The sequence below is a fragment of the Aspergillus aculeatinus genome (assembly GCF_003184765.1).
Source record: "Aspergillus aculeatinus CBS 121060 unplaced genomic scaffold BO66scaffold_58, whole genome shotgun sequence".
NCBI classification, from domain to species: Eukaryota; Fungi; Ascomycota; class Eurotiomycetes; order Eurotiales; family Aspergillaceae; genus Aspergillus; species Aspergillus aculeatinus.
Genome location: NW_020291527.1, coordinates 139,986 through 166,826, shown reverse-complemented (window position 1 = coordinate 166,826; position 26,841 = coordinate 139,986). Strand labels below are relative to the sequence as shown.

The following is a 26,841-nucleotide window of genomic DNA, read 5'->3' as shown; positions in this document are numbered from 1 at the left end:
TTTGTTACAAAACCAAAAGCGAATAGATGCCATAAGTCATGAGCTAGAGTGACAAATTAATTCAGATCCTTGGGCAAGAAATCAACAACCCCAGAATTGACACAAGGCTATGTATGCTCAGTATGCATGTGGCCCGGCTGGACACAAGAGTTCCAAAAATGACAACACCAAAGTCAAACAAAGAGAAAACCCCGGTCTATATACCAAATATACCAAAGAGGTCAATATACCCCAAAGATCAGCGCTTTCCAGAACCAAACAAACCGAAAGCCAGATGGTAAGGTAGACGGCAATAGTCCGTCCCTCAAAATCAAACTACAACCCCCCGTCTCCGCCAATGGCGCCAGGCCACCAACCAGGCTCCGATGGCCACCCAGACGCTCACGGTGCATCCCACCGCCCAGAGCCCGTAGCACGACCAGCCGTGACACTGGCCGTCGGCCGTGCCGCTCCCGCCGTCCGTGGCGTCCTGATAGCTGCGCGAGTAGATCAGGCCCCAGGCCGCGGCGCCGGCGGCGGGGACCATCGCGACGATGCCCCAGTTCGTGCCGAAGTTCTCCACGCCCCAGACCACGGAGATGATGATGGGCACGAGGGAGAAGGCGCTGCCGTAGCCGAGGCCGACCAGGGCGGTCGTGATGTGGGTGAGGGCCGGATAGTCGAGGGGCAGCGGGGAGGCGAGGAGGAGGTAGCCCAGGGAGAGGAGGAACGCGGAGGGGAGAAGGAACGCAAGGCGGGTGAAGGTGACTCGGTTGCGGGGGTCCGTTGGGGACGCCGGCCGATTGATGTCCGGGTTGCCTCCGGGCAACAGGTGACGGGCGTGCGGGGCGAAGAAGTCGGAGAGTGAGCCGGTGAGCAGTCGGGCGATCGTCGAGGTCAAGGCGACGGTGGTGACGTGCGTGGAGGGGAGGCCCGCGGGGGACGGGGCATTGGGGAGGGTGGAGATGGGGGTTAGGGTTTGTACAATTGTGCCCAGCTGGAGAGACGTGAGTATGTATTGCATGCCAGATTAGGTTTGTTTCGTGCGGCAAGGAAAGTGCATACGTTGTTGATGTAGGCCTCGCCAGGTCCAGTAACCAAGAAGAAGCCCGCTGCAAGCCACCACATGGACCGGTCTGCAAGAAAAACCTTGGTCTCGTAGTTCAAAAGCCAATTTTTCTTCCTGCGTTCCTCTTCTTCCCTCTGCTTGTCCAGTCTTGCTGCTTCCAGCTCCTCTTCCGACCGCACAAGTGTGCGTTCCTCGTCCGAGTCGCCCACATCGTCTGCCTGTGAGAATGTCCCGTACGCCGATCGGACCTCATCTCTCGATCGGAAGAACTCACTTTCTTCGAGGAGCCCGCTCCTCTCGAGTTCCTCCACCGCGTCATCGATGAATTTCTCCTCATCTTCCTCCACGATCTTCAGGGCGAACGTACCGACGACGCCGATGCAAAGCAACAGCAGAGCGAGGAAGACAAAATACCTGTACACATCAACATCGCCACGGCTGCCATCCTCGTTGCGTTCATAGAGAAAGTATGTTCCCACTTGACTCTGCCACATGCCACTAAGCCCAAACCCGGCAATCGGAACGGCCAGCATGATCCCCTTGTGCTTGCCGCGGCCGAAATTCTTCGCGCATGTCGTCACGGCAGCCAGATACATGCAGCTGGTGGCGGTGCCAATGGCGATGAAAGCCACAATCATCACCCAGAAGGGCCAGCCTTGGCCACCGGCATCCGGCGGCGGTCCGCTCCGGTAGGCAAAGGCAGCCAGCAGGTAGCCGACCCCGAACACGATCCCGGAGAGCAAAGCCAGAGGAGACGGAGAGTATCGGTCGCAGAGGTACCCAAACAGGGGAACAGGGAGGTACATCGAGACCTCCGCGGCGATCGAGACCGCGTTGACCCGAAGCTGGGTGTAATGAAGGCGAGTCAGCAGAAGGGGACCATAGAGAGAAAAAGCCGTGATGCTTCCAGCTCCCAGACTGATAGTGATTGATAGCTTATTAGCCAGAGCTCCGCAGACGGTCGCGTTAAACAACGATTAGACCTTACCAGGTAATCACTCCCCAGGCGAAGCTGCCAACACGGACGACTTCCCTGGCCATCTTCTTGCGATCGCGTTCGAGGATCTCTTCGACCACATCGTTCAGCAGCCCGTCCTCGTCGTTGGCCGCGGCGAGTCTTGATACTGGTCGGGACCGGATAGCTCCGTGCTCCTCCGCGTCACCGCCGGCATCGAACCCATCTAACAGAGGACGGTGAGAGTCGAAGTCTCGCTTGTCGATGGTCGAGACGGTTTGGCCATTGGATTCTGTCATGCTGCGTGTCGTGCTTCAACTTCTTTCTTTAGAAGTTCTAGGACTCAAAAGGGGGAATGACAGGTTTGAAGCAGCAAGCCAGACACCAAGGCGTGGATGCGAGTGTGACTCCTCAGGTGGAGGCGGACTATCGTCATCCGAGGAAAGGACCGAGAGTGGTTTAGCAAGAGCTCGTCGAAGAGCGTCTGGACAGCTGAAGCTGACAGACGACCAGAGATTGCTACTGTACCAGAGTTAGAGAATGGAAATCAATGCAGGCTTGAACTCTCATGGGTTGAAAATGGAATTACCGAAACAGGAGCTAAGCTGTCGGGGAGGGAGTGTGGAGTGTTGAGAGTCGAAGGAAGGGGAAGCCAACCCGAGGAATGATACGCGATTAGATAAGGTCCGCGCCGCCTTATCGCCAGAGCACGTGATTGCATCATTCATCAATCCAATCTCCCCCTTGCACAACCACCTTGCCTCGCCTGGCCAGCCTATAGTCTAGCCTTAAAAAGAGGAAGTCCTAACGTAGAGTGTGAATTATGAGTTCTTGTCTAGCTACTGCGCCCATATGTATGTACACAAGTACCACAAGTCTCGAATATTACCCTGTCAAACTGATTTAAACAGAAACAAAAAAAAAACCACAATTAGAAACCCCAGAGCTGTGCACCTACTCCCAGGAGGTATAGAGCAGTAAAACATGTCCAAGAAAGGAGCAACCGGAAATGACCATCAGAAAACACAGACAAGGTAACGGGTCTGAAAAGCAATTTCATACATGCCATGTGAATATGGCTGCAATACAGTAACCTTCCCCTACCATGCTCCAGGCATGAATAGACGAAGATTTGGATTAGGTAGCATAGTGCCGTTATAATTCGTCAATATCGTTTCGCTTGCCACAGGATGACAGGTCATAGCCGTCAATTACTGACAGCAAGTCCGCTGTCACGAAACCAATCCCCGCATTGCTTGCTCGGGTAGAACATCGAGTAAGGTGTGGGAATGGTGGGACGTTGAGTCGAGGCGGCTGCTAGGCAGATGATCAAAGGAAAGGGTTGTCGCTCGCGGGAATCATTCCAAACACGAGGATCAACCACTAAAAGCTGACCTCGCCGGGATCACTCTCCATGACGTTTTCGTCCCAAAACCGCTCCGATGATTCGTCTTGGTCCGAGTGTCGAGATCCGAGAGCAATAGCCTCACCCTCACCTCTTTCTATGTAGTCATCGTGACTGACTTCTTTCAAGATCCGTTGAAAGTACATTCGTAGAGTCCGAAGACCGCGTAAGTAACCACGATCAATATCGTCGGGATGCTGGGGCGGACAAGGAGCGTCGGGAGAAATCTCGTCCTCGCCTGTGACACAGTTTGCGAAGTCCACGATTTTCAGCTGCACATCTAGATAGCCATCATCAGAGCTCCGACGTTGCAAGTTATCTCGCATGGTGCCGGACCCTGACCGACCATTGACTTGGGTAGCTCCATCTGTCGGGTTTGGGTCACCATCGTAGAGGATCAGAAGGCTGCTGGCATACAGGCGATAGCGCTTGAGCCTTCTGATCATATTCTCCAATCGTGCCAGTTTCTCAAGGATGACAGGAATCTTCTTTGTCACGCTTCGCTGACTAGCACCATCGTAAAGAAATCGGGTAAGAGCATCCTGGAATTCACGCCCAGCCTTAAGATCGCGACCAAAGTATTTGTCCTCGAATGAGTACTCTTGTCTCTTCACATTCCACGTTTGCATACCACACAAACGGACGCCTAGCTGCTGGGAAGTTGTTGACTGGCACTTGCGTCGTTGAGATTTGCGCTTTTTCTCATCAGCTTCAATGCCGTACTGACGCGTTCCCATCTTTAGATCGAGGACGCAAGGCTTGTTCATGCCGGCTGTCAAATCCTCCAGCAACAGGAAAAATTGAACCCTGTCATCCTTCCGTGTCTGCGCTTCTTTGGGATTGGAGGGGAGCAGTACGTGATCGTCATGCCTAGGGCCCTCTTCCGAAGGTTCAATCAAGGTCTGGTTGGCAGGCTTGGCGGCAACAGCAGTCTTGGGGTTGGGTAGAGGCGGTCCGAATTGGTCAGTCATTCGGCGTCCTGATGGCGATTTGACGGATACATCGCCCTCCATTGGGAAGACACCGTCTTCCTTGTCACCTCCGTACCCATCGTCGTCATAAAACAGCAGCTCGCCTCCACCTTCTCCAGAGCCTAAGCTACCCCGTCTCTGCAATCCGCTCCCTGAACGGCGGCGTCTCATGGGCCGATTTCGCGAAAGTGAACTAGCACGGGGGGGGGACTCTTCAGTTCGGACCTTCTCAAGTCGACTGTGGCCTGCATCCAAGGCCGTAGATGCCGATGAAGACAGCCCCGGCCCGTCATTTGTCTGCTTTGCAATGTCGATGCCAGCAGCGAGCGTCGGCGCGTCTTCAACAGAAGCAGTACGACGACTTAAAGTTCGGTCTTCAGAGAGATTAACTCTACGGCGAATGCCGTCTGATGATGTCCTTGGCAGGTTCAGATGACCACGTGCGTGGCGTCGGTGATGGTGCACAGCAGGTGGACTGAAGACTTCACGGAGTACTTGCTCTTGCAACTGTCTGTTGACAGTTGTCGCGCCCCACTGCTTCTTTTTAAGCACCTGGGGAGATAGTGGACCATCAGCCAAGCATTCATGTCCGTTTTGTCGGCTTGACATGGATTCAATTCCGGTCGAGAAGCGTCGCTGCATCATCGACCCATCGGCAGTCCTTGGACGCTGACAATGAGAGAATAGATCTGCTGGAATAATATGTCTGTTGTTTTCTAGTATCACTTGCGGTATGATGCCAGTGACCTGCTTTTGACTGAAGATACGTGGCTGATTGGTGTCCTTAGAGGGGCATGAGCTATTTGCAGCCGTTGAGTCTTTGTTGTCAGCAGGGTTAGAATTACTCGCAGTATGATTGGTGTCTCTGTGTTCTCCGTTGGTTTTAGTCGGATCCTTGGGTCGCTTTGGTGTCTTTGAGAAAGTGACATTGAGAACGCCAATGTATCTAGCGACAATGTAAGTAGAAGGTCGTAATGATTTGTGGAATTGAACAGATGACATTTTATACGCACCTTGGCAGAAACATCAGCATTTCGGGGTGTCGGCGCTCAATGCGCTCGTAGAATTCATTCTCCCTGTTGTTCAGCTGTTTGCATACAGCCCGTCTGGAAAACCGAAATACGGTCGTATGGCCACCCACTTGATGACGATAGGGTTTGAGCTCCACTGCGCCGAGAGGTGCGGCGTTACTATGCTTGCGCCGCGCACGAGGAAACCTCGGGCCCTGGGTTGGGGTGGCAGTGGGCGTGACATCAGCTTCGTCTGTCAAGCTCGATTCCTCGTCCCGAACAGACATCCCACTATCGTCAGCGGATGCAAATTCAGATTCGCATGTCGAATAATAATCAGTGGTGCGCTCGGGAATGGAAGCATGAGGCTCTTCATTAAGTTCTTCTATTGGAGCACTCTGCATGCCCTGTAGGTCGCCGTGGAGGATTCTACTATCATTTTTAGAGCGAAGAGATATGTCCACATGATTACCTTCCAGGTCATCAGAAACATGTCTCTTTGGCATCCGAACGTGGCCATTCTGCGCAGTCGAGATATCGATTGGAGCCCCACCATGTTCAGTGTCCGCATACGGCGGGATGGAATCGACCTCTTCTGCTATTGTGACACGCTCATGAGGGAAATAGACGGCAGAGGATATTTGTTCATCTTCTTCCTCTTCCAAAGGACGACGCTGTTCCCGGTCTGAGTCAGATCCAGACAGGTGAGAACCCAGAATGCCTTGGCTTGCATGGTCTTTGGAGAAATAGTCTCGCCCCCTCTCAGCGAATTGGGTAGGGATACTCCGTGAAAAGGAAGTGCCACGGGCTCCGCCGGGTGTGAGGTGAAAGTTGCGGATCTCCTCTAGAAGGCTTCGGGGTAGAGCCCGAGGCTTTGATTTCTTGACGTTGTCCCCGTGCCTCATCTGACTTATATCACTTTCTATACTTGGCAAGATCAGTGGAGCATCAGCGAGCGATAGCTGCGACAAACTCTTGGTGTTTCTGAGTTCCCCTTCGTCAGACGGGAATGAAGCCTCCAGTGGGGAGTCACAATGCTCCAGGGCAAAGCGAGGCTCCGAATGAGTGACCCGATGGTGTGGATCATTCGGCTCTGTGGAATCATCGTGTCTGCCGGCGCGTTCCTCTCTTCTTTTACGATCAGGAGAGGTAGTGTTCTCCTTGAACAAGCCTAAGTAGTGACTCGACTTACGGCTGCGCACGTGGGAGGCGGGTTCCGCATTTGCCAGGTTGGCTTCGATTGATTGCTCAACTCTGCCACGCCGGCTGCGACTCGAACTTCGTTCCAGTCTGTTCTCACGTGTACCCTCATGTGGTTGCGACATCGACCAGGCATGGTGGGCTGTGTCGACACTGGTCACAGGAGAGTGCACGCCAGGCGAAGAGACAGAGGAGTGTAAGGGCGGCAATGGCGGCAATGGCGCATCATGAAGGGACGCTGACAAAAGACTGCGATGGGCTAGATGATCCGCCAACGCAGCCGGCTTGTTAGCAGCACCGTCAGAAGAAACTTTTCTAAGGGGTTGCAAGCTCTCCCATGCAGAGAATGGGGCACTCCGATGTGCCAACCCCGATTGCTCGTCCACAATGGCGTCCGAGTCTACCGGGAGCAGAGGGGTAGAATGCGGGACCCCCGGCGGAAGCAAAGAAGGAGTGTCTAGCGGATGCTTCCTGCGGACGTCAACTTCCATGTGGGAGGTGCCGACGCGATTAGAGCGGGGTATGACCTTGTGAGGAGAATCCGAAGAAGCAAAAGCAGACACATCCTCAAGCAGAGGAGTCAGACTTGCAGGTGGTTCATGATTTGTATCTTCTGAGGGCGATAATCGCGGGGTGGTGCTAGGGTCGGTCTCGGAAGGCAGATAATGAGTTGCGAAGATGCTATCTCTCTCAGACAACTGTGGGCTATGAGAGCGGTCGGGACGGGACAGCCTTTCCACGGGGGCTGCAGTGGGCCGTTTTAGAGGAAAGGTAGAGGCGGGCTTAGCCCATTGATGAGCCGTGGGAGATTCTGCGCGGGATGGAGAAGGAGCTTGCTGGGCATCTCGATGTATGAGCTGGCTCCGAGTATCGTTGTGGCGCCGCTGCTGGTCGCGCGGGAGGTCGGGCCCTTCAGAGCAATCATATTGGGCAGATGCATCAGGTGTCACCAGGGGTCCTGACCAGGTATTGTCTGTCGCGGATGGAGGTCTTGACATGGGGGGGACATTGGTCGGGATGCACGATGAGGACAGGGTGGGAAAGGAGCCGAGAAGGAGAAGAAACGCTGTTGGGGTTGGAAGAATATGGTTGGGTGTTTCACTCGGGGGGAGGCGGGAGAAAGGGAGCTGGCGTCACTGGGGGTTTAGCAACTGGAGACGATCGAGAAGATCAAGAAACATTAGCCACGTTCTGGGGCATAGACACCTTACAGGCTGGAAAGAAAGACTTTGAGTGGGGATGATCTGTTTTTTTTTCCTTTTCTTTTCTTTTCTTTTCTTTTTTTTTTTGTTCTTTTTGGTCAGGGTCCGGGAAACTCACTGACAGGCACGAATGAGGCGTTATCGTGGCTTGGAAAAGAAGTAGTACTGGGTAATAAGGTCGAGGGGGTGGGAAGGAAAAGAGAGAGGGAGAGAGAGAGAGTCGGAATGACGGAGGCGAACTATTCTAGACTAGCTAGTTGGGGAAGAGGAGGAAGTACCTAAGAAGTCGGTAATCTTCTAGGGCAGTAAGGCGCAGTAGCCGGAGGAGAAGAAGCAGGAAAAGTGAGGAGAAGGAAGCAAGCAGTAAGCCGCAGGAGTACAGAGGTAGTTGCAGCAGTAGACAGAAAGCCAGTCAAGTAGGTTCAGGCAGCAAGATAGATTGAAGAAAGATACTCCGTCTCAGAATAGTAAAGCAGGGAAAGGTCCAATTCAAGGTTAGGTGGGTAGTAGTAGTAGCAGTTAATCCGGAGTAGTAAGTACTGTATGCAGTGGAGTGAGTAGGTAGTTGGTAAATTCAAGGTTAGTAGGCAGTAGTAGTGAAGAAGGAAAGGAAAGGGAACCAAAGGAAGAGAAGCGTTTGGCTGAACCAACAAAACGACAAATGACGCGGATCTTCGTCACCGCCTTTGTGGATCCTCAGCTAAATGTCTTTTCAAGTTATGACTGGTCACTGTTCCCTCAGGAAAATGATAAGCAACAATGGTGGAAATGGAAAAGGAGTCCAGAGCAAAAATGGGAATTCAATTCAGAAACCTTGTGAGTTGAAACAAGACCAAATGGTGTCCGGAGTACGGAGTAAGAAGAAACAACGCTAAATGAAGGTTGTTCCTTGAGGATGCTTGCTCTTATTTCTTCTTCTACAGCCACCACTTTTAAATGTTTTTGAAACATCCTCCTGCCTTTGCACCAGTCACAAACCAATACCTTACTATTCAACTAACTATTTGTCACTACAGTAGATAGCTAGGGAGGATTGAGCAGATGAGGAAATCAATAATCACCTGCCAGGATGCGCTTGGGTTCCCAATTATATCACTCTGTGTATCCCTGGATCCAGAAGCCCCAAGGAGAAATAGGAAATGATTTAGCTAATAAGAATCTTCCAATCCAGCAGGTGATTGTGAAATGGATGTAGGTACTGAAACCTTACGGAGAAGGCAAATTCCCTCCGCAGTACGGTCTCTCCCCCCTACTCCCTATTCTTAGTACCTCCCTACAGGCTATAGTATGCAGCAGTCCTCCCTAGATAGAGCCTTTTGTCGTAGGAAGCTCAACAGCATGTCCTCGTCTGATCATTCCTGAGTGACTTACCAGACACTTTCATGCTGAGGTCCCGTGTACGCTCTCTGGCATATGATTGATGGTCGATAAGAACTTAAAGCCAGCTTTCATGAGTCTTGTCTTCTATTCAATCAGCCTACGGCAAGGGCTGTCGGGACACTCGGAATGCAGCTATGACGATAAAAGTACTCGATCGGCCATTCTCTGGGCTGAGGGAATTGTTGTCAGCAATACATACTATGAGTGGGTCAATCACTGGTGAAGAGTCGCTTCCCTGAATATGTGACCTGTCTTCTCGGGCATCATACTGCATCCTCGCAATGCTTGCGAATAGATTTTCGTATGTGCAACCGTCTTGTACAACCTCATTCTTTTGGAGGCTTTTTTTTTCGAATCACCTTGCATATGTACTGTACCGAGTTCTCGGATCCCGGTGGGGTTGCGATTTGGGGAATCCGCTAGATGGGATGCTAGACCGTCCGATAAGCGATAGATACCTTGTATAACCAAATCATAGAGAAGAAATGAATCAAGTGATAGATAAGGAATTCTGCTCCATATCCATTGTTGTACATAGTACATACTCCACATGCCTGCATGGGTTGTGATAGCCATCAGATAAGGTCGGAAGAAAGGAGAAATTGGCTAGTATGGGTGCATAAGCTGTCGCCAGGCAGACGATAGTTACTACGGAGTATGAGTTCAGTATATCTCAGTAAGAGGAATTTGTACTGAGCACTGTGCAATGTACGGAGTACTCCGTATTTTGTGCAGTACTTCCCCACCCCCACCGCATGACCCGTTCAAGGTTCCGCATTCAAGGTTCCAAGTTGGATCCCAGACCCTCCCGTTTGATCTACCAATCAATAAAAAACGTGATCGTCCGGCTGGTCAACGGGGTCAATGGCCTCTGCCGTATGAAGTACCTCAGGCATTGAGAATAATGCCGGACTGTGGTGCCTTATCCTGGATTCAACCGAAGACCCCAGATCCACCACCCTCAAGTTTCGGTTTCCATTGAACCTAGTCGAAGTTTTAAATTGCAATCTCGACCTTCTCTCCACTCCAGGCTCGAATCATTGTCATGTTTTCATTCACTATTCCCAGCTTGCGAAATGTGAAATCTCCACATGCCGTCATATGCGCTTTTCCTCAGGATTCAAGATGCTGACCCTACACGACTTGGGCCAGAACGACTAGAAGTGTTGACGTCTCATCACTTTCTCGGCCATTCGATAGGTGCTATCGCACGCAATATGCATGCTGTGAGTGAGAGAGGTGGCAGTTGTGCTATGAGCTCGCATGTCATCTAGGACTAAAATGACCTTATCAGTCCTTGTGCGTGTCATTCTATGGGATACAGTAAGTTGGCTGCATGCCGGGCGGACCTTGAATCTCATCCAATTGCTGGAGCTCTTATCTCTGGTCTGCATCGCTGCTGCTTGTCTCTGGAATCTCTGGGTGCGCTATCACTCGGGATGAATTCATCAACAAATTCCTCAACAAAGGGTGGCCACCGACGCCTTGCATGACTGGATTCACTCATCCTGCTGGTGCCATTAGGTTTGCCTTATCAGGAAGGGATTAATACGCAGGGTAACTCGAACTGGGAGGTGGGCTTGATGTGCTTCGCTTGGTCGATCCAATTTTCGAGTTCTCAGTGAAAGCCCCTGGAGTTTCGTTCTTGGCGGTAGGACGGAGCACTTGCAGGACTTCTGCTCTCCTACAATCGAAACTAATAACACCCCTCAGCTCATTATACTCTATGCGTCTGAGGGTAGCTTCACAGCTCTATTCCACTGACCTGAGGCTGTTACCCGGCCTTTTCACTTTCGAAAGTAGCCCAATTTAAAGGAGCTTGCCCTACACATATCGAGTCTCCAGTCAACTGCATGTCCTGTCTCCATTGTGAGACATGATTTGCCCTGAACATCGAATATAGTCCTCAACAAATCAACACTCGGCTCTCTTTGATCAGCTATAGTAAGAACACAAACGAACCATAGCGCAATGTGTACTATGCAGTGGGTATTGGGGCCAAAGCTATCGATCTTTCAGTATCAAGTTTATTGGCGATGTAAGAGAGGGTGGATTGAATCCACTAGTTCCACACACCGTCGCTTCAGTTGACTTGGTATAATGGCGCGCGTACGGGTGTAGAGGATGATTAACACCTGCGATTCTTCTATACTAGGACGATGTCGGGTGAGAACAAATAAGTAGGTACGGCACATCCTCCTGTCATGTGATGGATGGCGCCTGCACTCAGCGGCTATTTCAGACGGGGAAACGGATATCTTTCCCCAGACCGCATCGCCTGAACACCCGAACGAAGTACAGTAGTTACAACATCCATGGATATGAAACATCTGAGTTAATCGATTGTTCAAGTGACGCGCAGTCTGAACTCAACAGCCGTGTTCCGAAGGCGATGCTCTGGTACGGAGCCATAGACATGCCACACCCACCGAGCGGTTCCCGATTCCAATCGACCAGCAACAGCGAGAACACAAATTTCTCGGCCTGTCAATCCTGTCTGCTTTAAGTCCAATCAACCAATTCCTTATGTCACTGGAGGGTATATTACCGCCACGCTAAGAGATGTGTCAGTGGCTAGTGGTGAGATTCTACATTTCTGCGGTGCAATTTCCTGATTTCCTCCAATGTCATTGGGACTTGAGCGCTTCGGCTCCCATCCCTAATGTGACGGCGCCGACCGTGATGTGATGAGACGTGCTTGAAGGCGCAACGGGAACTTCCGAATGATCACCAAACCAACCGAAGCAGTTTCTGGTGTGAAAGTTCCCAGAATGGTGCAGCCTAAGGACTGTTCGGCGCAACGACTACCTGATAATTGAAGCTCTGTCCATTTAGATCCTGGTCTCCCCGCTACGAGGTTGTCATCTCACGCGCTCTAAACTCCACCCCGGGAATTCGTTCTCCCAATGCAGGCTACACATAATGCAGTTGCCTCCCACATTGCTCTTGCGCCGTCTTTAATTCTGCTTGCATCTTGAGATCTTGTCTTTTCTGAAATAGATGCCTTCCGCGGATCACTTCCGGGGAGCGCCTGTCTCGCTTCGATACATGTAGTACTTCACGGAACAATTACATGCGAGCAAGGAATCCGAGCCCTCGCTACTTTCCCCTTGAGAGAATTCATCTCATGCTCACCTAGAGCTGGAAACAGATCACAGGAATTGCATACCATCAGGGGTCCAGAGAGACATCTTGGCGAACGAAAAACCAGACAATCGTCAAGATGAACAGGCAACTCCATCTGGATACTTCCAATCTGGACAATTTGAACGGTGGGAGTCAGAGATACTCCTTTCTTGCAACACCATCGGAGATGCATGCACCCGGAGGAGTAATTAGGCAGACAGCCTTGCCAACGAGCGCACCGAGCAACCTCCCAGCAGAGCCGAGGAGCGTGCCAGAACAGACACAACTACCCTTAAACGAGAAAACGCAGCACTTGAGTGACGATGTGGGCCTCTATGCTTATCCAGGCGGGCCTAATATTCAGCATCATCCTGCGAATTATGCTCCATTTGCCGATGAAATACCTCAGCCAGCCGAGGCTGAAGCAGTGGTCCCTGACTACTCGTATGCACATCCTCCGCAAAGTCCAGGACCGCTCCCGGTCAAAGTCAACCCGGAAGCCTCAGGACAGGTACTGGAAAGTCATTCCACAGCAGTTTCGCCTGATACCAACCCATTGAGTTCCACTTCACTGCCTCAATTTCCTCCTCCAGTTGCATCGAACCCATCCGCTACACCAGCAGCGCATGAAATCATGGCTTACCATCGGCCGGGACAAATCTTACACCCTAACCAAGCCATTAAAGGGGGCTCGTGGAAGACCAGTTTATGTGGCTGTACAAACATTGGCTCATGCTTCCTGGGCCTGTTTTGCCCTTGTATTTCCTATGGGAAGACCCAGCATCGACTGCAGACAATGTCCCGGGGAGACGACCCTACGAACATGCTCGGATATAATGTCTGCAATGGATCATGTACAGCAATGGCCCTATTTTGCGGCTGCCAATGTGAGTAAAATCATTCCCAGCTGCAACTCTTCCGTGCAACGAGCTGACCCAGCATCTTAGGGCTACTAGCTACAATCCAGCACCGGCGAGTGCGCAAAGCTTACAAGATCGAAGGCGATTTCATATCCGACTGCATTCGAGCAACCTGCTGTACGTGCTGTACTTTGATCCAAGACGAAGTTGAGATAATCAAACGAGAGGAGGAGCGCGAAAGGCTCGCCAGAGTTTCTGGAGCAGCTCTCGTATCACCATACTTAGCTCCAGTGCAAATGTCGTACGGGCCACCGCCCAGGTGATGGTCTAGTCATACATATAGCGTAATACTCTCACGAGAGACAATGTACATATTCGAATCTGCCTCGTTCTGCAGTTCTATTATTTTCCCTGGCGATGCAAGGAAGAGAAGACAAGACATTAGATAAGTATTCGACTAACTAGTGTCAACTTGATCTGAGTATGACAATGTCCTCGCCTGGAAAACAAGCATGCATGCAGACCTACGTGTCCAATAATTCTGTCATAGCTTATGGTTGAGTCGGTATATTCTGGTCTCTGCTTGGTACTATACTCTGCATGTACATTATGACCTGTCGCATGTCACAAATACAAGCCTCAATAGTTCCGTCTTGGGGCATGATATATATCGATCATCAGAGTAGATAACACCGTCCTGTCTCGCGAAGCATTCAAGTTGTTGAGTGACGTAAGTTCAAGCGAACTTTGAAAGCTATGCTCACTCCCAAACCCCACGACACGTTGCTTATTAAAGGGAGGGAGAATAGAACGAGGACGTCATGTCTTTCTTGGTGATGGGACCCCCCTTTAGGCGGTGAGCCCTGGGGTCGGCCCGGGGATTCTGGACCGCGGTGGCGGTTCTTCTGTCGGACTTCACCTTCGACCAAATCCAAGTCTGGTTCATAGATCTGTCTCAGTTGCTTATTTTTTTTATCAATCTCTGTCGCTATCCGAGCCCTCACACTGTGTGCGATATCTGCTGGGAGACCCACCATCAAGTCGAAGCATCCCTCAAGTCCAAGGTCCTCTACAGACGAACACGACCGCTCCGTGCTCTGCTCGCATTCCCCGACCGTCGGCAATCGATAGAGCGCTTCCGACCTATCGCCATTATGGGTGTCTGAACCTGCTGTGCGACGACAGATTCTTACTGGCATTGATGACATTTCCTACATATGATTCTGTGGCGTGTGTGGCCTGCTTTGACCGCGACGTGAAACGTCCTGGTAGCCTGTTCGATTATGGAGAATGACGGGCACCTGGCCCCTCGCCAGATTTGGGTTCAGCCAACGACAACTACAACCAGGGCATACGAATCAGGCTGTACTCCATTTCTACTACCAAGCGATGGTATGTCAAGGCCAAATAACCTTTGGGGAAGGCAACTCTCGTCGACCCCGGATGGTGGCACATGCCTCCCCCGCTTTCTCCGTACTGTGACATTGAAACTGACGCGGGTTCGGCGCTTCAACCAGGCCATGTTTATTTAAATCGATCCTATGCGATTACTTTGACCGAAAATGCGATTTACGAACCGGTCTGTACCAGTACAGCGACTGCCACGCAACATGCGGTCGCGGCGCTTGACACCACCGACCCCTTTTACTCTTCGGTAGCGCCCCAACTGTACGCCATGGGCTGCACGACTGTGGTCAGCTACTTGCTCGTCATCATTCTTCTCATCACGCCGCGCACGTTCTATGTTGGTGGTCCTGGTGGTGGCGCGAACTTATTGGGAAGGCGCGGCATGATCACCGGTTCATACAGCGGTAATTCTTCGGTGGTTGGCGTGGGTGGTCGCCCTTGGCTACAGAAAGTCGCAGCGCTGCTGGTAGCTGTATCGCTCACAATTGCTACTGTGGATTCATTCCGGGTCGCCGAACAACAATATTATTATGGGTACTCTGACGCTGAGGCGTTAGCTGACGAAGTCATTGATGGGATGGAGATCCGAGTTGTTCGAGTCATCTCGAGCACGTTTCTCTGGCTTGCTCAAGTTCAGACTCTAATTCGCCTCTTTCCCCGGCACAAAGAGAAGGTCATGATTAAGTGGGCAGGATTCGCATTGATCGTGTTCGATACCACATTCAGCATCCTGGATAAATTCCTGGTGAAATCTCATACCACGCGTCCGCGATTATACGAAGACGCGATACCGGCGTTGAGTTACCTCTTCGAGCTTGCTCTGAACTTACTCTACGCGGCCTGGGTCATCTTCTATTCTCTCTCGAAACACCGATTCGCTTTCTTTCATCCGAAAATGAGGAACATCTGCTTGGTGGCTCTCTTGTCTCTGTGCGCCGTCCTTATACCGGTCGTCTTTTTTGTTCTGGATATGGCGAAGCCAAAGGTTGCTGGGTGGGGTACCTATGTTCGATGGGTTGGATCAGCTGCAGCGAGTGTCGTTGTCTGGGAATGGGTGGAACGGATCGAAGCTCTGGAGAGAGATGAGCGGAAGGATGGCATCTTGGGACGGGAGATATTTGATGGAGACGAAATGCTCGAAGTAACTCCTTCCGAGGAGGTCGATTGGCCTCGTTACAACCCCAACAATAATGATCGCGGCGGTGGTGCTGGCATGTCCTCCGGCTGGGGAGGTATGATGGGCCTGGCTCATCGTCCTCTGCGAACCAGAGGTGGGCGCAATTGGCAGTCTAGCTTGGAGAACCAGACAAATCTTGCATCCGCTGACGCTAGGCGCCGGAGGATTGTTTCGCGGCCAACCCCTCCACCTGCGGCCCTCACCCCCGTCAGTCGGGCCGATACTACAAGTGCCGCCAGTACCGTGTACAACGTGCATTACCACCCCGTATCCAGTCCGACGCCACCAGTTGCGATGCCACATATGGAGGAGGAAGAAGAGGGGATGGACGATGAAATGGCTGCCAAGGAGATGGCAACAGCTATGGAGAGCCAACAAGCTGGTCTAATTCATGATAGATTGTCGGAACAGCAGACCAGAGAACAATCTCCTCAAATTGTTCAGTTGGACAAGGGGTGGCGAACTTTATTGAATCCATTCAAACGAAGACGCGCATCTCTGCCAAAAGAGGTTGCTTCAGCACAAGCGGGAGAAGAAGCCCCTGGATCGCATCCTACTGGAGAGGATAATCCCCCTCCGGACCTTCCCTCGGACGACAGCGACGATGAGTACAATTCTCGACCCAATCGAGCTGGAGCTTTCTTCCCGATCCCGAAACGATTGCGACCCGGCTCTGGACGTCAAGGCTCAGGTTCTCCACTGCCAGTCACTGTCATCCCTGCGAGACGGCGAGGACAGCAAACCTGGTCGCCGCAGCATTTCAATGATAGTGGTATCTTAGAAACGACAAACTCCAGTCAGCGGGCCCCCTCGGGGCGTGCTGAAGGTCGTACGGACCTGCCTTTGAGAGTCATCCAGCCGCAAACTCGAAGCGCTGCGCCCTGGAGCGTAGACGATGGCAATATGTATCAGGAACTGCGCTATGATCCCGAGGCAGCGGCTCTAGTGGGCTTTGATGATTATCGCCCAGATCAAGCTTCAACTCCTGCTGCTTATTTTACTTCGGAGCCGGCTCTGGACGACAACACTGATGGGCGCCAACCAACGGGTGCAGACGAAAACCTAACAGAGCCATCACCCTCGCCACAGTCTCCTCATGCTCAATCGAATGGCACTCCACCAAATGGTGATACACGATCCCAGCAATAATCGGACATCGTGCCACACTAGGATTCATACCCCTCGTGCTTTTATTTTAATATTCTCGGGTTAATGCTTACATGGATGCTTCAATTAGCGGGGAGTATCGGATTTCAACGCCATCTTTCTATAAATCACGGTCATTTTTTTTGCGTCCATTGAATTGCTCGAGCTATAGTCTCGATGGCTTCTTATTCGGCTGCTACACACTCACTGTTCTCGTTTCGACTGTTCAAAATGGGCTTCAGTCGGAGTCATCTCAAAAAAGGAATTGCTGGTGTCCTAGGCCTTCTCACACCTTCTCACACCTCGCCGACATTGAACATTTCCTGGCGCAGTTATTTTTTTTTTCAAAAAAAAAGATACCCCTTGGGATGCATGTACTACAGACTTTTATATACGTATATATCATTACCTTGAATTTTGTCTCTTTTGGAAATTTTGGATTCACTTGGAAACGAGCACCTCTTCAGCACTTGTTGAATGCACATCGGCTTAACCTCGCACGTCTCAACCCTACTGATAATTCCTCCGATAAAGATTTTGATTCAGTGACTCAATTTTCGCTTAGGATCGGAAGCAAGTACGTAAGGACAATTGCGGTCCAGCCCGCTCTGCGTCCCACTCACCCAAGAGCCAACTTCCACCTCCATTGGCCTCAACAAGCATACTATACTATACTAATCGCTTTAGATGATTTGCCATGAGATGGGCAGTCGGCAAATTTGCAAGCACGCCATCTTGCACGTCAATGATGCTTGAAATGAAATGCTACAGGGTTGTGCCACCAGAGATGAAAATCTCAACCCAGGCTTGCGAGTCGCCCTACAAATAGCCATGATCGCCATCATATGCTCGCACACACGCACATTGCGCTCGCGGATCACTTGTCGAGAGTTTGACCATAACGGATTCTAGACCTTTCGCGATGGCATTTCACGGCAATGCCTCCCCCGAGCTGGGCAAACGGACATGGTATCACACTACATTGTTCAATGCCTTTGTGATCGGCGGAGTGGGCTTCTTAGCCCCGGGGTTGTGGAATGCGATGAGCTCTTTGGGTGCAGGCGGCGCGGAATCGCCGTTCTTGATCAACGCTGCCAATGCATTGGTGTTTGCTCTGAGTGAGTCAGTTCGTGTCGAAGTGCATTCGAACCCGGGGCACTGACATATAGACGTCCGTCGGTAGTGGGTTTTCTGTGCATTTTCGGCGCCCCGATCGCCAACCGGATTGGCTTGAATTGGACATTGCTGCTGGGAGCGGTCGGGTACCCGATATACTCGTATGTGCCGGGGAGCGGAGGTTCTTTTGGATGATTTGGTAGACTGACAGGATGCAGCGCGGCGTTGTATACGAACAACCGCTATGTGAGTTCTCCTTTGCGAGTTTCTGTGATTGTGTCTAATGACCGGATTAGGGCAATGTCTGGTTCGTGCTTGTCGGTTCGGTAGCATGTGGATTATCGTAAGTGCAGACCTTCCCAAGTGTATCATCGATCTCATACTTATGTGTGTCAGAGCGGGACTTTTCTGGGCGTCTGAGGGTGCGGTTGCACTTGGTTATCCTGAGCCCGGCAAACGCGGCAAGTATATGAAGTAAGTATCCGCCACAACCGGCTGCTACGAGGATGACTGACCCAAGATAGTATCTGGCTGTGGTTTCGGACCGGTGGACCGTTGTTGGGTGGTGCTATCGTCCTGGGTCTCAATCAGTAGGAGTTCCCGAGGAGTCAGACAGAACGTTGCTGACTCGAGACAGTTCTCCAGGGGGCAAAGGCAAGGTTCAGCCTGGTATGTTGCAGCAAATTGTGATTGTTGTATAGCGGCTGCCGACTGACACATTGTCTAGAGGTATATCTGATTTTCGTTGCGCTGCAATGCCTGGCCGTTCCTGTCGCATACTTCCTTTCGCCGCCTGAAAAGGTCCAACGTAGCGATGGGAGTCCCGTCAAGATTATCGCACAGGGCTCATGGCGCGCTGAGATGCACGAGCTCTGGAAGCTCTGCCGTAAGAAGCAGGTAAGTGACTGTTTCATGCCAATAAAGTGCTCATGCTCATGTTATGCGTCTAGGTCCTCTTGTTGTTGCCCGTGTTTTGGGCTGCCTACTTCAACCAGTATATTGGCAGTAAGTCAAGTCGTCTACGCTTCTGCTTCACTTGCTGATATGAGTCTGCAGATTTCGAAACCTACTATTTCAACGTCCGAGCTCGAGCTCTGATGGGCTTCGTTAGTACGTTGCCCCACCTGAAACTTGATCTCTCATCCATCAGCAATCCCGATCAAAAGCTAACGCTAATCAGGCAACTTTGCAAACCTGCTATCATCCGGGATCATCAGTCGATTCCTCGATTACAAGGGTCTTCCTGTCAAGAGCCGGATCACATACAGGTATGCCCGCGGCTGTCAATCGTCAAACCCGCCCCTAATTTCCGATAACTAGTTTCTACTACGTCATCGTCGTCCACATCGCAGCCTGGACTTATGGCTGGGTTGTTCAAGAACAATTCACCGCCAACCCTCCAGTCCTGGACTGGACCAACAAGGACTTTGTGAAGGGGTTCTTCGTGATGATTCTCTGGCGTGCGTCCAGGCTCCCCTTAAAGTACGATCTAGTCCCACTAACATCGTCCTTTGATCCAGAATTCTCCCAGCAAGCTCTGCAGAACTTCATGTACTACCTTGTCGCTACAATGACCGACAATATCTCTGAGCTAGGTGTGTACCCCACGTGCTGACTGCATCGTATTACCTATACTGATCCGACCATAGCGCGTTATTCGGGTATCCTTCGCGGGCAGGAGAGCTTTGCTCAGGCCGTGTCTTTTGGTCTCAACACCCGCGATTGGTATGGAGGCAGAGTTCCTCTCGCTGTGAACACGATTCTTCTGGGTATGACTTCTCGCGCTTGTTTGTAGCTACGTTTCCATGGGCGGCTGACTAATGACGCGTGTCGTAGGGCTTGCGGTGGTCCCCACGTGGCTGGTCATCAAGGATCATACTCCGATTGAGCATAGTAAAGATGAAATCACCCAGTCAAGGGGTGATGATGAGGAGAAAGGGTCTGGATCGAGATCTCTCGGTGGCGAGGGACAGGATGGCTATGTGGTGAGGGAGTCGACTGCAACGAAGATGGCTTAGATGACAATTGAAGTTGAAATCATGGACCAGTTTGAAAGCGGAAAATTGAGCGTGTTTAGATGTAATGAAATTGGAAGTCCCTTGAAAAACAAGACCGAGTCCGCAGCTGCCCCAGTTCTCCGCAATAAAGTACCCAAGGTATGGATCGGCTGCGGTGTGTGGTCCACGTGGGGAAGTGGTCGGTTTGTGGTCCACTCCCTCATCCGAGTCGCTCAAGCTTCCGGGGTAAACGCCCGAGTATAAGTCATTTGACAGACCAGCCATGTTGCGACTAGGATTGTTAGCCTCATTTCTTGATTGACTCCGCTCTCGACCAAGCGGGGCCTAGTCTGTCTACTTGCAAAGAACAGAAGATGGGTATGTGGACTGCATACTTTTTTGATTCTATGGGCGGCTACCATTGCATGTTAGACGACACTTACTAAACAACCGTAGGTTTGACACCGGTCCATTTCTTTTCACATGGCTCTACCATGATGTTGGGCGAGGAGAGCACCTCGGCCGATTACTGGCGCAAGTGTGGTGATGAAGCACTTGCGCATGGGATCAAGGGCGTTGTGATCATGGTAAGGAACAAGCCATCACCGAAGAGACACACCAATTTCCCGCCAACTAACAACGACAACCCCCTCAGGGAGCCCACTGGGACTGCTTCAACGACCAGATCCAAGTCGCGACGAACCCGAACCCCGGCAAAAGCCCGGTGGCCTACGTCGACCCGGCAAAATACGTCGACTACCCGCTCAACCCGGACCTGGCGACCTCGCAGCGGTGCATCGAGCTCCTGGCGCGCGAGGGCTTCAACGTCAGCGGCAACGCGACCTTCGAATGGATCCACGACGTCTACCTGATCCTGATCCGGATGTTCCCCGGCGGCTGCCCGCCGACGACGGTGGTCTCGCTGAACGCGCGCTACGACCCGCACTTCCACCTGAAGGTCGGCGCGGTGCTGCGCCCGCTCCGCCGCGAGAATTACTTGTTGATCGGCACGGGCGGCGCGGTGCACAACCTGTACCGCAACCGCTGGGCGCCCATGCTGCGCTTCCGCGACAACTTCGCCATGGAGACGCCGCCCGAAGCCTGGGCGCTGGAGTTCCGCCAGGCCGTCGAGGACGTCCTCATGAAGACCTCCGGCCCGCAGCTGCGCCGCGCCATGACCCGCCTCATGAAGCACCCGGAGTACCGCGATGCGCATGCCACCGACGACCACTTCATGGCCGCCATGTTCGTGGCCGGTGCGATGGGCGACTGGGAGGATGAGGGTAGTCCCGCGGTGCTGGGCGCCGAGACCTGGGAGTTGACCAATATGTGTAATTCGCAGTTTACCTTGGGGGCGTGGCCGATTAAGGTCTGACCTTTGGGCAGGTTGGAGGATTGATCATTTTTCTCGGGGAGACTTCGGAGTTGTCTTGGAGTTTTTTTTTTAGATTAAAGTCTTATTATAGGCACAAGGCTACTACTACTCAATAACGTTACAAGCATGTGCCTTTTTTGACCCTTGCTTGAGTTATGCGCATAATTAGAGTTCCGTGCATCGGAACTGACATGCCATGCCAGAAGCTGAATATTGCTAGAGATATTGAGTCTAATTGACGGGAGGGGCACAATTCAGTGATAAGATGATACTTTATAGGGATGCGATCATATGCTGATAGCGATAAACAATGTGAATGTATCTCTGAATTTCTAGGGTGTTGCAGAGTCCACGCAGGTAAGCTAAAGTGCAATGAGGATGAGGGGGTCTGGCTGTCTGAGTCAGCCGAGCATAAAAGCTTCCCCGGGATTCCATAATTCCATTTCCCTTCGTCACTCACTCACTCAATTCCCATCTTATCCACTTTCTTTCTTTAATCGCTGCCGCTGCCGCTGCCGCCTCTTTCTTCCTGCTAACTTAACTTAATCCCCGTGCGTAATCAAATGTCTGCCTGTGCCCTGAGCTTCTTCACCTGTCTTGTTTTCACTACAGTCCATGCCACGCCCATCCCCCTTACAGATGTCGCATCATGGCGACCGTGAATCAGAACATGTTTGAAGCCAGTGTCACCACGGATCGGCCCAAAGGTGCTCCGTTACTCGTTCTGCCGCTGAATTTGATCGCTCTCATTATTACCTCCGTGCGTCCCCCACGAGCCCTTGCTTTATTCTCCGGTAAATAGTACTATGTAATATGCTAACCTTCGAGACATCTCATAGCTCGATGATCCCGGTGATCTCGCTCGTCTCTGTCGAACATGCCGCGTCCTCAATTACATGACTCTGCCCCAACTCTACAAGAACATCACCTTGACCTCCTATGACAAAATCCGCTACCGGGATGACCAGCCGGAGGGCATGGGGAGCGCTAGCCCATTCTCCATGGGGCTCAACGCCGTCATCACGCGCCCGTACGCCAACCTGGTGCGATCGTTGACGCTCCGGGGAAATTGGCGCGAGTCGGAGCTGGAGGAGCATGCGCGGGTGGGCCGGGTGCCGGACTCGTCGATGATGCTGAATATCGCGGTGCGGGCGGCGGTGGACAAGATGCCGGACCTGGAGAGCTTCAGCTGGGAGCTCAACACCAAGATGATGGAGACGGTGTATCTGGGGCTGGCGCAATTGCCCAAGCTGACGTCCTTGACTCTGCGGTTTCCGTCGAGCCGCCATCCGCGGCCGACCATCGTCATCCCGGCCATCCCCCAACTCCGGTCCCTGAAGATCACCGACATCGATCCACTCTGCTATCCGGACGACATCTCCACGCTGCTGTTCCGGTGCAGGAAGCTGCGGGATCTGAAATTGCACTGGTCGCCGCGCATGCGTATCGAGCAGGAGCCCAGCGTCATGCTCCACGACTACTTCCGCAAGTGTATCGCGGCGAAACGACCCTTGTCCATCCGGAAAATTGGGTTGCAGAATCTGTATGCGCTGCATACCGAGGAGTTTCAGCTTGCCTTCGCCCAGCAACCCATGGAGGAGGTGACGATTCTCAATGACATAGGCTCGGATGTCTCGATGAACACGTTTGTGGACAGCACCTGGCCGACAGTCCCCCAGACTGAGATCCATATCAAATGTATCCGACAAGATGCGTTGTCGCGACGACATGCCGACTTCATAGGCCATTTCACCGGTTTGGAGAAGATGTATTTCGTCAACGCAAGCTCCAATCCGGGCCACGACATCAATTCCCCGCGACAGCCCGTCGCTGCCACGGCACTCACCCCGCCGCAGTCCGACACCAACGGCTCGGTGACGTACTCGTCTGCCGCAAACACCCCGGTCAACTCCCCTAGCCTGCAAGCAACCATCCGCGACTGCTACCTGAATAACATCATCTCGAACCATGCCTCCACTCTCCGTCACCTTCTGCTCCCCGCGCGCTGGCCACTGTCGGCCAACACGATAGCGCGCCTTGTGCACGCCAGTCCGCAACTCGAACAATTGGGGTTCGCCGCAGACTTCTCGACCATGGACACCTTGGGTCTACTATTACCGTTCCTCCGCCAATTGACCGCACTTCGCATCCTTGTTCCCACCGGCCCAGCATCGGATCAAGCCCGTTCCACCCAGTCTTCGTCCAAGTTGCTGACCGGCCAAACCTCCAAACTCTTCTCCCGCACCGCCAACCCCCTGGCCTCAGCACGCACTCTGCAAGAACTCGTCGAAGCCGACGATGAGATTCTCATCGAGAAATTCAGCGCTGCCCTCGCCGATCAACAGATTTTCCACCGTCTGAAAGTCCTCGGCTTCGGCCGGAAAGCCTTCCTCTTAGGTAAACACTACACCATTCCCACGGAACCGTCGAATGGCCACGCCGTCGAGCCTCAAACCCCGAGTACCACCCGCGCCCCAAGCACTGAGGCTGGTAAGAGTCCTTCGCAGCAGCAGCAGCAATTCAATCATGCTACGGCACCGGAGAAAGACCTCCCCAACGGCAACCATCATCACAACACGTACAACGCCTCGATCATCCCCGCCTTCAACACCAACTACACCAGCAGCAGCAACCGGCAATCTCCACCCTCCGTCCTAGGTAAACGCAGCCGTCCGGATGACGAAGAGACCCCACCCGCCCGCACCGTGGAGACAATTCAGTCCCCAATCGAGGACGAGGACGGCCTTTGTCTTCCCAAGGTCATACGGGATCCCCGCGGTCGCGAATGGCGCCGTCAAGTCCGTCGGGTCGGGTGGGAAGTCCTGCAGCACTGGGAGATCTGGGCGTTGGACAAACAGGAGTTATGAGGTCGTTACGGTTTTTTTGAGTCAGTGTTTGGATTTTACAAAAAAGGAACATATACCCTGGAGTTTTTTTTTGTGATTTGTTTATGCCTTACATGGGTTTGAGATGTATATTGTGGTGGTTGTTTGTGGATGTGGATATGCATGTGGGACTGGACAGGATACTGCGATATACGGTGTGATCTTGCTCGAATGCATTGTTCGAAGGGCATTGAGCATGGACACGATAATAGATGACAAGACAGAACATTCCCCTCTCATCTCTGCTGATTCCACGTGTCAATCTTCTCGTAGGAACTGAAAAGGTACTTTGATGTGGCACTGAAGCAAGACAGCGTAGACTAAGGTAATAGCCTCCTCCAGAATGATGGGAGAAAAGGACCCGATGTCGTACCTCGACGGCGAACAAAGCGCAAAAAGAACTAATCACCTCACAAGCTTAACTTACTATCCACGACGCCGAGGAGGAAGACAAACCCTCAACGAACCTACCTACCTGTCCATCCGTGCAACGCTGTGCCCCTGAATGGCGCTAATCATACCCAGTAGTCATCACCGATTCCATCCAACCCTAAACCCCCCGCCGGTATCCAGATTTGTCCTCCCTCTCCAGCGAAGACGTATGATGGGTGCTGTTGTATCGCTCTCCGGGCTTCTGCAAAGCTACTCCTCTAGAAAATACCTCCTCACTCGGTATACATGTAATCAGCGAAGCGTTTCTACAAGAGATCGACTTGTGTGAAACGGGTAGATGGGGGTCTGTAGTCTGTCAGGATTGCGGGTGGTGTTGGCTGGATGGTTATTATTATGAACACATTTTGTTGCTTTTTTCTTTGCAGAGAATTGATCATTCATGGATATCCAAGTAGAGAGGTAAACCGGACGATACGGTGACTTGGTAGGTTGAAGGTATACAGCTTGAATCCTTTGTTTTGCCGCGTGGCTTTGGTGATGTTGGACGTTCTGAGCACAAAATACGACAGTCTTTCTTTTGACTGGTCTATAGCAGTAGCAGCAAAGCTAGGTGTCATCCCGGTAAGTATATGCCGGACAGCATCGAGGGATAATCTAGGGCTTCGGAAGTAGCACATCTAGTTCTTACACGAAAATTGAGGCTATGAAGTCCTTTTTTTACAGGGGGAGGGAAGACAAATTTCTCTTACCGCACGCACCGCACTACCGGCTTGTTACTGTGGAAGCCTCAAAATCCATATACCTACCCTGCTCCATCCACTCTCTCGCCTTGAGCGCCATACTCTCGGACTCCACATCTAGCAACACATTGGCCGGGACGCACGGCAGCTCGCGCTGGCCCAGTGCGCGGGAGTGCTCGAGGATGCACCGGACCATCCAGCCGTCGAATTTGTGAGATTCCGTGGAGAGCAGGCAGATGTTTTGGAAGGTCATTAGTCTGTTGATCTGGTTGGTGGATGGGTCAGTATGATCTGAATGTGTGCTTGAGGTTTTTTTGGGGGGGGGGGGGATTACCATGGCTTTCGTGTTGGGCCAGAACTGCTGTTGCTCGATCAACACCTCAAAATTGGCATTCAGCGCGGCGCGCACGCCCTCGAGTTCTGTCGGGTCGCCCAGGAGGAGAGTGTGGAGGAGGACGGAGGAGGAGACGGTAGTCATGTGGCCGATGGTTGGGTAGTTGTTTTCGCAGCCCTTGATTTGTCGGGCGAGGTGGAGGAGGTTGCTGAAGGAGGAGGCGTGGTGCTTGCAGCGGCGGATGTAGGTGCGGGACTTATGGGATGATGGCTTGGATGAAGGGGCTTGCGTGCGGTGGTGGCTTTGGGTATGGGTTTGGTCGTCCTCGAGGAAACGGAAGTACAGCAGGGTGGAGTAATGGTGATACGCCAGGTGCAGAGCAATGAAGAGTCCCCCCCGTCCGGACTGCTGGTGACTGTGTAGGTTGGGCACCGTCATCTGCGTCTCGGCGGGGAGCATCTTGTTCCACGCTTCGAGCTGTTCCCCTAAGTCCTGGACCTCCTGGTCCAGTTCGACGGTGTCGGTGTAGCCGCGAGCGGCCTGCCGGTTAAGGTCCTGGATCGGGCCGAAGAATCGCACCAGCGATACCATGTGCGCCCAGAGGCCGAGTTTCAATATGGTAGGTTCGAGGTGTACTGTCGGCGGCGGCGCTTCTGAATCATTGCTCGTGTCGGGTGGTAGAGACTGGAAGGTGATCTCGTCTATAGGCAGCCCGTAGGGCTTGCTGTATTCGTCCATGTGACGGGGGAGACCGAGCCCCGAGGAACACCAGCGGTCCGCCACGTAGAGCGAGCACCAGACTCTGCGGACGGTTTCGCGCGTGACGAGGGATCCGTTCATCGCTGGGGAGGAGTCGAGCGACATGATCTCGGCCATTGAGGTGGCGATTCCTAGTGATTTGTGAATCGGCTGAACCCTTCAAAGAGAGAAAAGATTGAAAGCAGTAAGGACATCTCGTACGAACGAAGAGTGCCTCCGAAGATGGCTCACAATTTCCTGCACTCAGGGTCGCAATCAGGATGCAGGTCTGCATGTTCTCGAGGCAGACGTTCTCAATGTCGGCTTGGAGCAGCCGCTTGGCCTCCCCGGTCAACCGCACTTCCAGGTCGCGTCG

The 26,841-nt window shown here is 52.4% G+C and overlaps 9 protein-coding genes across 9 annotated transcripts; 6 read left to right on the top strand and 3 right to left on the bottom strand.

Moving 5' to 3' along the window:
• Nucleotides 1-25: 25 nt before the first annotated feature.
• On the bottom strand, nt 26-2,621 carry BO66DRAFT_382862 (MFS general substrate transporter). Its single transcript, XM_025646030.1, has 3 exons — nt 2,037-2,621; nt 1,045-1,966; nt 26-976 (listed from the first exon to the last, which is right to left on the bottom strand). Exons 1-3 carry the CDS (start codon nt 2,300-2,302, stop codon nt 311-313), a joined length of 1,854 nt encoding a protein of 617 aa, XP_025499606.1. The 5' UTR covers nt 2,303-2,621; the 3' UTR covers nt 26-310.
• A 765-nt stretch (nt 2,622-3,386) lies between these two features.
• Nucleotides 3,387-7,587, bottom strand: BO66DRAFT_442747 (inositol polyphosphate kinase KCS1; the record flags this gene model as incomplete). The annotated part of the gene is made up of 2 exons (XM_025651454.1): nt 3,387-5,325; nt 5,393-7,587. 2 exons carry the CDS (start codon nt 7,585-7,587, stop codon nt 3,387-3,389), a joined length of 4,134 nt encoding a protein of 1,377 aa, XP_025499605.1.
• Nucleotides 7,588-11,948: 4,361 nt separating this feature from the next.
• BO66DRAFT_197208 (DUF614 domain protein) lies at nt 11,949-13,638 on the top strand. Its single transcript, XM_025642500.1, has 2 exons — nt 11,949-13,184; nt 13,245-13,638. Exons 1-2 carry the CDS (start codon nt 12,395-12,397, stop codon nt 13,478-13,480), a joined length of 1,026 nt encoding a protein of 341 aa, XP_025499604.1. The 5' UTR covers nt 11,949-12,394; the 3' UTR covers nt 13,481-13,638.
• A 449-nt stretch (nt 13,639-14,087) lies between these two features.
• Nucleotides 14,088-17,309, top strand: BO66DRAFT_358373 (PalH/RIM21 family protein). Its single transcript, XM_025644930.1, has 2 exons — nt 14,088-14,549; nt 14,675-17,309. The coding sequence occupies exons 1-2, from the start codon at nt 14,441-14,443 to the stop codon at nt 16,888-16,890; spliced, it is 2,325 nt and encodes a 774-aa protein (XP_025499603.1). The 5' UTR covers nt 14,088-14,440; the 3' UTR covers nt 16,891-17,309.
• Nucleotides 16,978-17,343, top strand: BO66DRAFT_197132 (uncharacterized protein). Its single transcript, XM_025642499.1, has one exon. The coding sequence runs from the start codon at nt 17,065-17,067 to the stop codon at nt 17,299-17,301; it is 237 nt and encodes a 78-aa protein (XP_025499602.1). The 5' UTR covers nt 16,978-17,064; the 3' UTR covers nt 17,302-17,343.
• Nucleotides 17,344-17,551: 208 nt separating this feature from the next.
• On the top strand, nt 17,552-20,138 carry BO66DRAFT_474775 (MFS general substrate transporter). Its single transcript, XM_025653168.1, has 15 exons — nt 17,552-18,005; nt 18,071-18,164; nt 18,222-18,249; nt 18,300-18,346; nt 18,400-18,477; nt 18,528-18,593; nt 18,641-18,672; nt 18,731-18,900; nt 18,954-19,008; nt 19,060-19,113; nt 19,184-19,271; nt 19,324-19,463; nt 19,524-19,598; nt 19,653-19,772; nt 19,840-20,138. Exons 1-15 carry the CDS (start codon nt 17,810-17,812, stop codon nt 20,019-20,021), a joined length of 1,425 nt encoding a protein of 474 aa, XP_025499601.1. The 5' UTR covers nt 17,552-17,809; the 3' UTR covers nt 20,022-20,138.
• Nucleotides 20,139-20,374: 236 nt separating this feature from the next.
• On the top strand, nt 20,375-21,375 carry BO66DRAFT_431779 (DODA-type extradiol aromatic ring-opening family dioxygenase; the record flags this gene model as incomplete). Its single annotated transcript, XM_025650607.1, has 3 exons — nt 20,375-20,378; nt 20,457-20,587; nt 20,656-21,375. 3 exons carry the CDS (start codon nt 20,375-20,377, stop codon nt 21,373-21,375), a joined length of 855 nt encoding a protein of 284 aa, XP_025499600.1.
• A 463-nt stretch (nt 21,376-21,838) lies between these two features.
• Nucleotides 21,839-24,492, top strand: BO66DRAFT_382845 (uncharacterized protein). Its single transcript, XM_025646029.1, has 2 exons — nt 21,839-22,135; nt 22,215-24,492. The coding sequence occupies exons 1-2, from the start codon at nt 22,025-22,027 to the stop codon at nt 24,240-24,242; spliced, it is 2,139 nt and encodes a 712-aa protein (XP_025499599.1). The 5' UTR covers nt 21,839-22,024; the 3' UTR covers nt 24,243-24,492.
• Nucleotides 24,493-25,300: 808 nt separating this feature from the next.
• BO66DRAFT_358361 (putative C6 transcription factor) lies at nt 25,301-26,832 on the bottom strand. The gene is made up of 3 exons (XM_025644929.1): nt 26,688-26,832; nt 25,728-26,617; nt 25,301-25,658 (listed from the first exon to the last, which is right to left on the bottom strand). Exons 1-3 carry the CDS (start codon nt 26,758-26,760, stop codon nt 25,416-25,418), a joined length of 1,206 nt encoding a protein of 401 aa, XP_025499598.1. The 5' UTR covers nt 26,761-26,832; the 3' UTR covers nt 25,301-25,415.
• Between the last annotated feature and the right edge of the window lie 9 nt (nt 26,833-26,841).

Coding starts and splice junctions, on each gene's coding strand:
- BO66DRAFT_197208 (XM_025642500.1), top strand. CDS start 12,395: ATGAACAGGCAACTCCATCTGGATACTTCCAATCTGGACAATTTGAAC. Junction 13,185..13,244: donor CCTATTTTGCGGCTGCCAAT/GTGAGTAAAATC, acceptor CCAGCATCTTAG/GGCTACTAGCTACAATCCAG.
- BO66DRAFT_382845 (XM_025646029.1), top strand. CDS start 22,025: ATGGCGACCGTGAATCAGAACATGTTTGAAGCCAGTGTCACCACGGAT. Junction 22,136..22,214: donor TCGCTCTCATTATTACCTCC/GTGCGTCCCCCA, acceptor GACATCTCATAG/CTCGATGATCCCGGTGATCT.
- BO66DRAFT_474775 (XM_025653168.1), top strand. CDS start 17,810: ATGGCATTTCACGGCAATGCCTCCCCCGAGCTGGGCAAACGGACATGG. Junction 18,250..18,299: donor TGTATACGAACAACCGCTAT/GTGAGTTCTCCT, acceptor TGACCGGATTAG/GGCAATGTCTGGTTCGTGCT. Junction 19,272..19,323: donor AAGAGCCGGATCACATACAG/GTATGCCCGCGG, acceptor TCCGATAACTAG/TTTCTACTACGTCATCGTCG.
- BO66DRAFT_358361 (XM_025644929.1), bottom strand. CDS start 26,760: ATGCAGACCTGCATCCTGATTGCGACCCTGAGTGCAGGAAATTGTGAG. Junction 26,618..26,687: donor TTCGGAGGCACTCTTCGTTC/GTACGAGATGTC, acceptor ACAAATCACTAG/GAATCGCCACCTCAATGGCC. Junction 25,659..25,727: donor GGCCCAACACGAAAGCCATG/GTAATCCCCCCC, acceptor TCCACCAACCAG/ATCAACAGACTAATGACCTT.
- BO66DRAFT_358373 (XM_025644930.1), top strand. CDS start 14,441: ATGGAGAATGACGGGCACCTGGCCCCTCGCCAGATTTGGGTTCAGCCA. Junction 14,550..14,674: donor ATTTCTACTACCAAGCGATG/GTATGTCAAGGC, acceptor CGCTTCAACCAG/GCCATGTTTATTTAAATCGA.
- BO66DRAFT_197132 (XM_025642499.1), top strand. CDS start 17,065: ATGGCTTCTTATTCGGCTGCTACACACTCACTGTTCTCGTTTCGACTG.
- BO66DRAFT_382862 (XM_025646030.1), bottom strand. CDS start 2,302: ATGACAGAATCCAATGGCCAAACCGTCTCGACCATCGACAAGCGAGAC. Junction 1,967..2,036: donor GCCTGGGGAGTGATTACCTG/GTAAGGTCTAAT, acceptor AATCACTATCAG/TCTGGGAGCTGGAAGCATCA. Junction 977..1,044: donor GCGAGGCCTACATCAACAAC/GTATGCACTTTC, acceptor ACGTCTCTCCAG/CTGGGCACAATTGTACAAAC.